General features: G+C 38.6%; 1 protein-coding gene and 1 non-coding gene across 2 annotated transcripts; one reads left to right on the top strand and one right to left on the bottom strand.

Moving 5' to 3' along the window:
• Positions 1–2,694: 2,694 nt before the first annotated feature.
• LOC141694831 (small nucleolar RNA R71) lies at positions 2,695–2,801 on the top strand. The gene has a single exon (XR_012564113.1). It is a non-coding gene; the product is annotated as a small nucleolar RNA R71 (small nucleolar RNA).
• Positions 2,802–7,566: 4,765 nt separating this feature from the next.
• LOC141691187 (uncharacterized) lies at positions 7,567–8,217 on the bottom strand. The gene has a single exon (XM_074495926.1). The coding sequence runs from the start codon at positions 8,215–8,217 to the stop codon at positions 7,567–7,569; it is 651 nt and encodes a 216-aa protein (XP_074352027.1).
• Positions 8,218–12,135: the final 3,918 nt, after the last annotated feature.

Below are 12,135 nucleotides of genomic sequence, written 5' to 3' on the forward strand. Positions count from 1 at the left end.
CATATAATTGTATCATTTTTGCCATATAGTTTTTTTATTTATTTATAGCTTTATTTGTTTATCATGTCATGTAGCTCATACATATACCATGATCCCTTTTGCGATGATTTTCCAACTGATTTGTGATGTCGATGCGAGTGTAGTGATGGCGTTAAAGTGATGTTGAGTCGTGTAGGTTGATATGCATGCTAGAAACACTTGTATTTTCACTAAGTCTTAGAGAATGCTTAAGGACTAGGTGGTTGTTATGGTCTGATTGTTTTCGAGGTTAATCTATTTATCATGCTTAGAATTTTATAATAGGTTCTTAGTGATAAAAGGCATGAAAAGAAAAAAATGGAGTAAAAAAATGGAATTTGTTGCTAATTGTGGCTAGGCGTCAAATGGCTAGTAGCCGGCTCGTATGTTTATACGAGTAGTCTAGGGTTGAGCAAGATGGAGCGAAACGCACTTGCTCAGAAATTAGGAAAAAAAAGAAAAGAAAAAAAGAGAAAAAAAAGAAAGAAGAAAAAAAAGTATGTGTTTATGCATAATTGATCACGAGTGGGCTCTTTAGTATTTGAGTTATTAAGTTCTTAGGGGAATTTGTGCCTAGTGACCTAAGGCTTTTAGAGTCTGGGATCCGCTAACCTAACGCTCACTACATGGGTACCATTGTATAAGTCTTTTGTGGACCTCACTCATTGCACGGTCAAATAAACATTATTGTTATGAATAAAAAGCATGATTCCGTAATAAGCTCCAGGATTCTCGTAGTGTTATAAGTCACTTTGTGCCTAGAATTTTTATTCTTTGTATTATCATGTGATTGCCTTGATGATAGTTGAGTCATGATAATTGATCTAGTTCCGAAGCATATCTGTTAAGCACCTGCACACACCACGTTTCTGGCTGTATGTTAGTTTGCATGATGTAATTGATCTTTAGTCGCCTAACTTCATTTGTTGAGATGTTGTAAGTTGGTTGGTTTGGTCGTAGTAAGGGGAATCGCTGCATTTCATATAGATTGCATTCATGCATGTTTTTATTTTGTTTTTGAGTCTGTGACGCTTGAGGACAAGCATCGATTTAAGTTTGGGGGTGTGATAAGTGGCATTTTATACCACTTAGAACGTCTTATAATAGCTTAAATTGGTGTCTTGAAATCAAGTATTTTGTGTATTTGATGCATTTTTCTAGTATTTGTGCATTTCAGGGTATTAGTTGCATTTCGGGGGAGAAATCATCAATAATAAGCCTTGGCATGTGTTCAGCATTGCAAGTGGGAAGAGAGGAGCAGATTACAGCGAAAAATGGAGCAAAAACAGACTATTTTCCAGTAGGGGTCTGAGCGCCCGCTCAGCTATGCTGAGCGGCCGCGCAGGGTCGAGAATTCAGAATATTTATTTTAGACTTCTAATTCTGTTTAGCTTCCAACTTCTATGTAATCTGAGTTTTATGGGACTCCTATATAAGTAGATTTCATAGACGTTTCACGTGTGTTGGATCGTTGTATTAATCAAGGAGCGAAGGAGATAAGGAAGAAGACCGTTTTAGCACACCGCAACGAAGAGGAAGCTTATTTTCTGTGATTCTTTGTTTCGTTGTAACGTTGGATGCTAGTTTTCTTTACTTTGAACCAATTTACTCTTGTGACGTACTCTGGTTTAATATAATTAGTTTATTTATTATTCTCTTGTGTTATTTTATCATGTTTTCATATGAACCCATGATGACGATGAGTGCTAACATGGGCTAATCGTGATCATGGGGTCGTAACGAATTTACTATGGAATTCTTTAGTTAGTTGTTTAATACCTTAGTGTGTGATGATTGTATGATATCTAGTATTGGTTGTGCGTATTCGTCTTATGTGCGTCACGAACATATAAGATAGGGTGTTAATCTCTTGTGAAGCGACGGTGGATCTTGAGATTTAGAACTTGCCATGCTAGCATAGGTTCATGTACGATGTTGCATGGTTAGTGGGTAACTCTAACCGTTTTATTCGTCCTGTGCAATCAAAAGGAATAATTTGTGCTTAAATCATTATGTTGTCAATTTCTGTAGACATATAGGGACTCAACATAATTGATGCCTATTCAACTTCTATCTTAATTGTGGATGTTTGGTAGAATGGTATTTGTACAATGAAAGCTGGCTTTTATCAGTTTCGTGTTATTCGATTAATATCATCACTGTTGCATGCTAAGGGTAATAACAATGACTATTGAAGGAAGTAGTAATGAAGTTGTGATCTCATGAGTGTTTTAATATTGTTAATTCGAAGTGTTAATTAAGTGGTTAATTTTAGTAGTTAATTATAGTTAATAATTAGTTAATTAAATCTAAGTGTTATTGTCTTAACATTGAGAAGTAATCATACATTGGTGAGTGAGTTTAATTGAACATAATTAGTCTGAGTCTCTGTGGGAACGAACTAGAAAGTATTCTATATTACTTGCGAACGCGTATACTTGCGTGTATTATTAGCGCGTGTTTCCGCCCTAACACAACTCCAAAATTCCTGCTACTTTTCCCTGAGTCAGCCTCTGGGAAGTATTCTGGTATTCATTAGCAGCCATCAGTTTAATCAATTCATAAGCTTCATTATAGCTCTTAGCCCACAAGGCTCCTCCTGATGCTACATCGAGCATGGGTCTAGAAGTAGCACCCAATCCATTGTAGAAATAGTTTATAATCATCCAATTAGGCATGCCGTGGTGTGGGAACTTCCTTAGCATCTCCTTATATCGATCCCTAGCCTCACACAGAGATTCACCAGTTTGCTGAGCAAACTGAGTAAGAGCATTCCTGATTGCAGCAGTCTTCGCCATAGGGAAGAATTTAGTGAAATTTTTTTGAGCAAGATCCTCCCAAATGGTGATAGACCCTGGTGGTAGAGAATGTAACCAACACTTTGCTTTATCCCTGAGAGAAAATGGGAAGAGTCGCAGCTTGATAGCATCTTCAGTCACACCATTGAACTTGAAAGTGTCACAGATCTCAATAAAATCCCTGATGTGCATGTTGGGGTCTTCAGTAGGAGAACCCCCAAACTAAAATGAGTTATGTATCATTTGAATCGTGCTTGACTTGATCTCAAAAGCATTAGCCAAAATGGCTGGTCTGATGATGCTTGACTGAATGTCGTTGATATTAGGCTGAGAAAAGTCCATCAAAGCCTTATGAATTTATGTTGGATCCCCCATCACTACTAAAACTAGTTCCTCGATTTTCTCTTCTTCTTCTACCTTCTCTTCATCCTCAAAAACTTCCCTTCGAACCACTACAACTTCTTCCTCGGCTTTATCCAGAGTTCTCTTACGAGGCTGCGAACGCGTATGCATACACGCTCGCTAGAGTACTTGAAATAAGACAAGGAAACAGATAAGTAACAATGTCCAAGTCAATGAACTTTAACGACCATTGATGACAAACACATAAACTAAAAATTAACACCGAGTCCCCGGCAGTGGCACCAAAAACTTGTTAGTCGCTAAACACGTGCTAAAATTCGCGCAAGTATACGCATTCACAAGTAGTATAAGATATAAATCAGATTCATTTCCACGGAGACTGGTTTAGGTTAACTTTGCAATTTTATGCACTTATGCAACAATGATATGGCTATTATTCAATGCTAAGACGATTAACAGATTGAGATTGTTTTATAACTAAGATTTAAACTAACAATTATAACTAAGAGAATAAGAATAGTTGAATTAATATATATGACAAACATGGGATTCTAACTTCATTAAATACTTCATTCAATAGTCTTTTCGTTCTTAATCTTAGCACGTAATGGTGATGACACTAATCAGATAACACGAAACTGATAACCACCAACTTTCGTTGTATGAATACCATGCTACCATACATCCACAAAATAGATAGAAGCTGAATAGACACCAATTATATTGAGATCCTATATGTCTATAGAATTTGATAACATAATGGTTTAATGCACAAGTCATAATGGTTTAATGCACAAGTTATCTATCGTGATTATATAGGGCAAGTAAGATGGTTAAAATTACCTACGAATCATGCATAACAATAACACATGAACCTATGCTAGCATGGCAAGTTCTAAACCCTTAAATTCACTTTCGCTTCATTAAGAATTAACAAACTATCTTATAAGTTTGTGACGCTCATAAGACGAATAAGCACAACCAATACTAGGTTATCATACAATCACCACACACTAAGGCATCGAAACAAATCAACTAAAGAAATTCATAAAAAAATCCACTAGAACCCCACGATAACGATTAGCCCATAATCAGACTCATCATCAACACGGGTTCCGATGAAAGCATGGTGTAATAAATGTAGTCTTTATAAATGAATAATAAAAAAGTATAACACAAGAGTATAGGTTCAAGAATAAGAAAACTAGCATCCAACATTACAACTTAAACAAAGAATCACAAGTTAAAACTAGATCTTCTTTTCCTTGGTTGAATTGTGCTAAAACGCTCTTCTTTTCTCCTTCTCCTTGCTCTGTGATGTGTCTCTCTTGAAAAACGAACATAATTATGTATATATAGCAGCCCCATGCAGAGTAGAAGTCTTCTAGATCAAAAGCCCATTAGAATCAGGATTCTTTGAATTCGACCTGGCGCGGGCGCACGCTTGACCAGCGCGGGCGCGCTGAGTTTCTGGACTTTGGGCGCGGGCGCGTGCTATCACAGTGTGGGCGCGCTGACTCCCTGGATCAACTCCTGATTTCTTTATTTTCTTTCTGAATTGAGTTGGCTTTCCAAGAGCTTTTATTCCAATACCACCTTAACACCAAATTAGCACCAAAATAATGCTAATTCACCTGATTACCTAGAAAATGCCTGAAAATGCAAAACCACTAGAAAACACATTAAAATACCAACAACTTGAGTATAATTACACCAATTCAAAGCTTTACAGAGCGTAATAAAGTATCATAAATACCACTCAACATTGAGAACAACCCAAAATGGAGGGATGAGTTCCTTAGGCTAACCTGGGCCGGAGGCGATTGGGCCAGTTTATTTCGTAGGCCCTTTTGCAAGGTAGTTGATGGTAGCCCAGCTAGCATTAGCTGCCGAAGAGGAGGACACTTATCAAGCCCTTATTGCGGATAACGGCCAAACAGACACCTGGACTCTCCTAAAGGAGTTTTCTCTCAAGAAAGTTGGCCTTTCTCAGGCCTCTAATAGGGGTAATTTCACTTGCATTTTCCTTCATCTTTTTATTTATATCCTGTTATGCCTTAATCAATTATGGGTCTCAATGTTTATTTTTCAGCTTGTGAGGCTATTAAATATCTTAACAAGCCCAAGGAAGGCGAACCGAGCCGTCATAAGAGGGCCAAGCTCAGCAAAGACCCAAGGAGCAAGCCCGGTGGGCCTTCTTTTCTTAAGCCTCACGTCCATGAGGTTTCTTTGGGGGATGACGTGGATCCCCTAATCAAGGGGCACGCTTACAGGCCCAATTGGGGCTTCAGAAGAGGTGATACGGTGGTTGGGTCCACCAAACACGCGAATGATTGGTCTTTCCACTCTATCACTCCCCAGGACTACACATAGATTGTTACGAGGAGTGATATCGAGTCCATTGAACACTTGGGCTCCCGGGCTCAAGCTTCGGTAATTTTTTCTTTTATTTTTCCTTTACATTTCCTTTCTTAGCATACACAAATTGCTGCATGAACTTTCTTGTAAAGATTTTCAATATTATCTGCATCAATTCCTTTCTTAGCATACACGAATTGCTGCATGAACTTTCTTGTAAAGCTCCTCAATATTATTTGCATCAATTCCTTTCTTGTTATTGACGTTATTTGAATTTTTCCCCCTTCTGTTGCACAGTAATGCCTTCTTCCAAGCTGCACTCCACCAGGAGAAGTCCTGAAAGGATAACTCTGATGAATTTGAGAGAGAGATGAAGAAATGGAAGGAGAGGGCTGAGACTCTGGACAAGAATCTGAAGAGCAAGGGCGAGGAGTTGTCCAAGGCTCATGCCAAGCCGGTCAAGCTTAGAAGCGATAAGGAGACTCTCATCGACGAGTAAATGGACTCCCAGAAGTTCAAGGACTTGATGGACATCCATGATGAGGGTCTCTTTCCCATCCAGTTTATGCAAGGTTCAGATGCCGCAGTGAAGGCCGTGGCTGAGAAGTACCCTGGCTTGATAGAAACCAAGGACTTTATTAGTCCTGAGTAGCCAGAGCCCGAGGACAGCTTGGATGCTCTCTTTGGCTCCCCTATGCAAGAAGATCGCATCCTCGACCCCAACACTACTTCTCCTCCTGCCTCCCCAGCAAAGAATGCAGAAACTTTTGCTAATGCAGATGAGGGGCCCACTGAGGTCGAGAAGGATATGGATGCTGCTTCTAGGGATGAGTAGATTTCTATCTATTTTTAGACTTATGTATTATCTTGTTGTATTTCAAACTTATCACCCCTCGGGGTTTATTTATATCATTTCCCTTGCCTTATTTTCTAAGTACTTTTGGAGTTAGTACTTTCAGAGCATAACTTTGCTAAGTAGGCAATGTATCGGTAACTTAATGTTCCAAAGTTCAAAATAACTTTAACCCAATAACATAATCTGGTTTTTCAAAATCTAGAATAACTCTTATTCTGAAATTTAACTTGGCTTTCAAAACCTTACATAAGATGGGTGTGCCCCTGATAGCCACCAACTAGAATATAAATCCTCCTAAAACTGAGATATAAAAATCCTAAGCAAGCAAAGCTTCAAGGTGCCTTTGAACCTTGTTACCACTATAGTAAGTACGAGCTATAGGTATTAAACTTTCATGTTTTGAGCATGCCAAGTCTGAGGTACTTCTTCCCCATCCATGGTCTCAAATTTGTAAGATCCTCTTCCTTGAATGCTCTCAACCTTGTGTGGCCCTTCCCAATTTGGGGTGAGTTTTCCTTTCCGCCCTACTCCAGAAGCTTCCACCTTCCTTAGGACCAAATCTCCCTGCTTGAAAAACCTCTCCTTCACCCTCAGGTTATAGTAAAAGGAGGCTTTTTCTAATAGTCTACGATCTTTGCATGCGCTGCATCTCATACTTCATCTATCAAGTCTAGGGCTAACCTTTGCCCTTCTTCATTTTCTTCAACATTATATGCTTGGATTCTTGGAGATGAATGAGATATTTCCACTGGAACGACCACTTCTGCCTCATATGCTAGCATGAATGGTGTTGCTCCTGTAGTAACTCTACATGTAGTTCTGTAAGCCCAAAGTATTGGCAGTATTTCATCCACCCAACTATTTTTGGATTTTTCAATCCTTTTTTTTAAACCCATCTAGAATGATACGATTTGCTACCTTTGGTCTCCCATTGGCTTGAGGGTGAGCAACAGAAGTGAATCTTAGGTCAATTTCGTTTTCTTCACAATATTTTCTAAACTCTTCATTATTGAACTGTGTTCCGTTGTCGGTTACCAAGATTCAGGGAATTCCATATCTACACATAATATTCTCCCACAGGAACTGTGAGACTTGCTTAGTCGTAATCTTTGCCAAGGGCTTGACTTCAATCCATTTGGTGAAGTAATCAGTCGCCACAATCAAGAATTTCCTTTAAGCAGTAGCCATTGGGAAAGGCAAGAGAATATCCACTCCCCACATAGCAAATGGGATTGGGGAGTTTATGTAAGTCATCATTTCGGGAGGTTGCCTTACTATAGGGGCATGTTTCTGACAACGATCACATTTCTTAACATATTCTTTGGCGTCAACCATCATTTCTGGCCAATAAAAGCCTAAGCGAGCAATCTTGTTGGCTAGGGCCCTGCCCCCCAAGTGTTGGCCACATATACCCTCATGCACTTCCTCTAAAGCAAGTCGAGCCTCATCCGGCCTGAGACATCTTAAATAAGGAACCACAAAAGACCTTTTATAAAGAATCCCATCAATCAAAGTATATCTTAGGGCTCGCACAAACAACCTTCTTGCTTCCACAGCATCATTAAGAAGCCACCCGATTTGTAAATGAGCCTTAATAGGATCTATCCACGACCCTTTAAGTCCTATGGGGCAATTAACTTGACGTCTATGCTCCGTTTTTTTCAAAACACGAAAGTACACACTCCCAGAGCTTTCTTCTATTTCTGATGAAGCAAATTTGGACAAGGCATCGTCCTTAATATTTTCCTCACTTGAAATGTGCTCAACATGGCATTCATCGAACTGAGTCATCACGGCCCTTACTAGGCGCACATATTTCGCCATAGTTTCATCTCTTGCCTCAAAATGTCCCTTAAGATGGGATACCACCAGCTTCGAGTCCCCACAGACTTTCAAGTTTTTGACTCTCAACATTCCCGCTAGGCCAAGGCCAACTATTAGAGTTTCATACTCAGCTTCATTATTTATGGTTGGGAAATCTAACTTCATGGCATATTCAATCAAAAATCCATCCGGGCTTTGTAAGACTAGCCCTGCTCCACTCGAATTTATTTTTGATGCTTCATAAAAATAGAGAACCCATAATTCCTTGTCTTTGTTCTGTCCTCATTCACTATCCTTTATACCTTGAGATTCAGTATCTTCCCGCCCCCCGACTTTTTGGTTGGGGATGGTACATTCAACCATGAAGTCAGCCAATGCCTGGGCTTTTATCGCGGTTCGTGGCTTATACTTTATGTCGAATTCTCCTAACTTAATAGCCCATTTAATCAGCCTTTCACTAGCTTTAAGACTGTGAATGATGTTTCTCAAAGGTTGATTCGTTAGCACTTCAATTTTATGAGTTTGAAAGTAAGGACGCAACTTCCTTGAATCACCAGGGCTAGAGCGAACTTTTCAATAGTCGAATAATTCAACTCAGCTCCATGCAGAATCTTACTAAAATAGTATATTGGTTTCTGGATTTTAAGTTCCTTCTTAACCAAAATGGCGCTCAAAGTATTTTCTAAGATGGCTAGATACCAGTATAAAGTTTCATTCAGGACCGGTTTAGCCAACAACGAGGCTTGAACCATGTACTTCTTTAATCCCTCGAAAGCCTCTTGACTTTCCTCGGTCCATATGAAATCTTTTACTTTATTTAGGGCTTTAAAAAATGGCAAGCACTTGTCTACTGATTTGGAGATAAACCATCCCAAAGAAACAACCCTTCCAGTGAGTTTTTGAACATCTTTGACGGGCCGCGGAGACTCCATGTCCAAAATGGCCTTTATCTTATCAGGATTTGCTTCAATTCCCCTCTTGAAGACCATCAATCCCAAAAAACTTTCCGGATCCCACTCTGAAAGCACACTTTGTGGGATTTAACATCATTTTGTGGTACCTCAGGACCTCAAAGGCTTCCCTCAAATGGGTTATATGGTCAGTCTTCACAAGACTCTTGACTAACATGTCATCTACATATACTTCCATTGTTTTCCCAATAAGGTCTTTAAAAATCTTATCTACTAACCTTTGATAGGTAGCTCCTGTATTCTTGAGACCCAATGCCATAACAAGATAACTAAAAACACCAAAGTCAGTGATGAATGATACCTTGGGGATGTCATCCTTATGCATCTTGATCTGATTTTATCCACTTAATCTATCCATAAAGCTTAGCATTTCATGACAACCACTAGCATCTATCAATGTATGTATCCTTGAAATTGGAAAACAATCCTTCGGGCACACATCATTCAGATCATTGAAATCTACACACATTTTCCATTTCCCATTAGCCTTCTTTACCATTACAAGGTTTGCTAACCATTCCGAAAATTATCTCCTCAATAAAATCAGCCTCTAAGAGCTTCTCTACTTCTTGCTTGATTGCCTCCTGCATCTCAGGAGCAAAACTCATTTTCTTTTGCTTCATGGTCTTTCGATTCAGATCTACATTCAATTTGTGAGTGATCAGCTCTGGGTCTATGCCAGGCATATCAGCCGCTGACCATGCAAACACATCACAATTTTCTTGTAAAAACTTCACCATTTTCCTTATAAGGGGCTCCTCCAGTGATGCTCCAATGAAAGTCACTTTCTCAGGATCTTCAGGAACCAAAGGGATCAGAATTAAGTCTTCTGCTGGCTTTCCTCTTTTCTCATCATTCTCACGAATATCCAGATCTTCGATCAGCAAAACCTGCCCCCTACTCCATCATCCCTAAGGGAGGCTACATAACAACTCCTCACCATCTTTTGATCTCCTCTCTCTTACCCAATCTCATTCCAGATGGGGAACTTCATCACTGAATGGTAAGAAGAGGGGACTGCCTTGAAAGCATGTATTCCCGTTCTTCCCATGATTGCATTAAAAGTTAATCCAACATTTACTACCACAAAGCTTAACAACTGTGTTGCTTTCCTAGGTCATTGACCCATAGTCAAAGGTTGTAATAACCCCAAAAAATTTGGACTTTTTGTAACCCTTATGAATAGTGATTTTGCTGATTATGCTGAATAAGAAAACTTTTCATGCCACACTATGTAGGGGTTCTTTTATTGATATTCTGAGATCTTATTAGTACTCTATATGGTGTATAAGTGTATGTAAAGATCATCAGAATCCAAATTCGAACACTTTGATTTTTTTCCCGAAAATCCACCAGATACAGAAAGAATTGAGTATAAGGTAACATGATTAAAAGGATTTTAATTCAAGGATTATAAGAGAGAATCATAAAAGGAATATAAAATATTGAGAAAGGTTTAAGGGAACCTAAGTAATGAGATCCAGGGTATGATCCCTCAAATGATAAACGAGAACGAAAGTTAAGCGAACCGTATAACAGATAAGTGGTCATTAGCCAAGTAATTAGGGGTTAATCAAAGAGGTTAGTGGGTGATGATGTCATCACACCAATAAGAAGAAGACAAGTGTAAGAAGATGGCATAAGAAAGATGACATAAGCATGGTGACTTAAGCATGACAAATGGAGGGATTGATTGGTTGATTGTGAGCCATTCATTTCTTACCATGGTAAAAAGTTAATTAACAACAAAAGGATATCAACCAAGCCAAAACAAATCATAACACAAAAACACAAGTTGACTTTCATTTTGAAGAAAGAAGCTCTTGGCTTCTTCATTTCTTCAAGGAGAAGAAAATCAAAATCCAAGATCCAAGTATTGTTAAATTGTGAGGTAATTATCCAAGGTTCCTTAAGCATAGATATAGCTATCCTATAAATCTAAGCTTCCATTTCCTTCACAATATCTTCCAATAATTCATGGAAGAAGAGGGTGAATAGTGTTTTGAAGATCTTGGAAATTTTGATCTTATGTTTTTGTTTAGATATAGCTTTTGTAAGGATTTTCAAGGGTGGTTTCAAGCTCCTTAGTTACTTCTACTCACCAAGGAAGGTATAATCTCATACCCTAGCCCTACTTTTGAATATTTAGAGTTTTTATGTTTGGTATGGTTCATGAGAAGCATGATTCTTGTATACTTAGAGTGTGGTTGGATTTGTAATGAGTATGAAGTTGTAAATCTTGGATTATTGGTTAATGAACTTAAGTATAGATTTAGTTCATGTTTAGGAGTAGTATAAATTGGAAAATCTTGAGATATTGGGGCTGTTGTAGTAAAGTATGGATGGAGTTTGGTTGTAATGATGATTGTGGTTTGATTTGTGGATTGTTTGGAATGGTTTAAAACTTTGGTAATTGCGTAAACATAGTCGTCGTAATGCCCGATTTACCTTAGACTGTTTTAGTTCTTAACTTCAGGACCCTTGAACTCACTGTAAGAGTCTGACCATTGCCATTTTTAGATAGTTCATGTTACGAGCTTCATTTTGATATGTGGTTCGCTTGAATCCGATGCACGGTTTAGGAGAAACGACCGTTTTAAGTAACGATATTTCGCGAACGAACCATTACCCCTCACCTTACTTTAAAACCATGGTTAAGGTCCTTAAATGACTAATTGGGGTAAGAAACAATTATGTAAAGTGGATTAGGCAGTTGGAAGAGTACTCGCGAAAGAATCGCCTTAAAATTCTTAATGGTTAATTTATTAAAAATGGTGGAGCTGAGGGTACTCGAGCGACTTAAGTGAATCGTTAAGCGCAAAATCGAACGTTAGGGTCTAATTGGTTAAAGTCTAGATTCTTAAGCGACTTTGGTTTAATTCTGACTTATGTTGTTGTTCATAGGTTATCGGACCCACTCTAAGCTTAAGTCTATCCGGGAACACTC

The sequence above is a fragment of the Apium graveolens genome, chromosome 10, assembly GCF_009905375.1.
Source record: "Apium graveolens cultivar Ventura chromosome 10, ASM990537v1, whole genome shotgun sequence".
NCBI lineage: Eukaryota > Viridiplantae > Streptophyta > Magnoliopsida > Apiales > Apiaceae > Apium > Apium graveolens.

Excerpts from the sequence above, each read along its gene's own strand:
- LOC141691187 (XM_074495926.1), bottom strand. The coding sequence starts at position 8,217 with ATGGCGAAATATGTGCGCCTAGTAAGGGCCGTGATGACTCAGTTCGAT.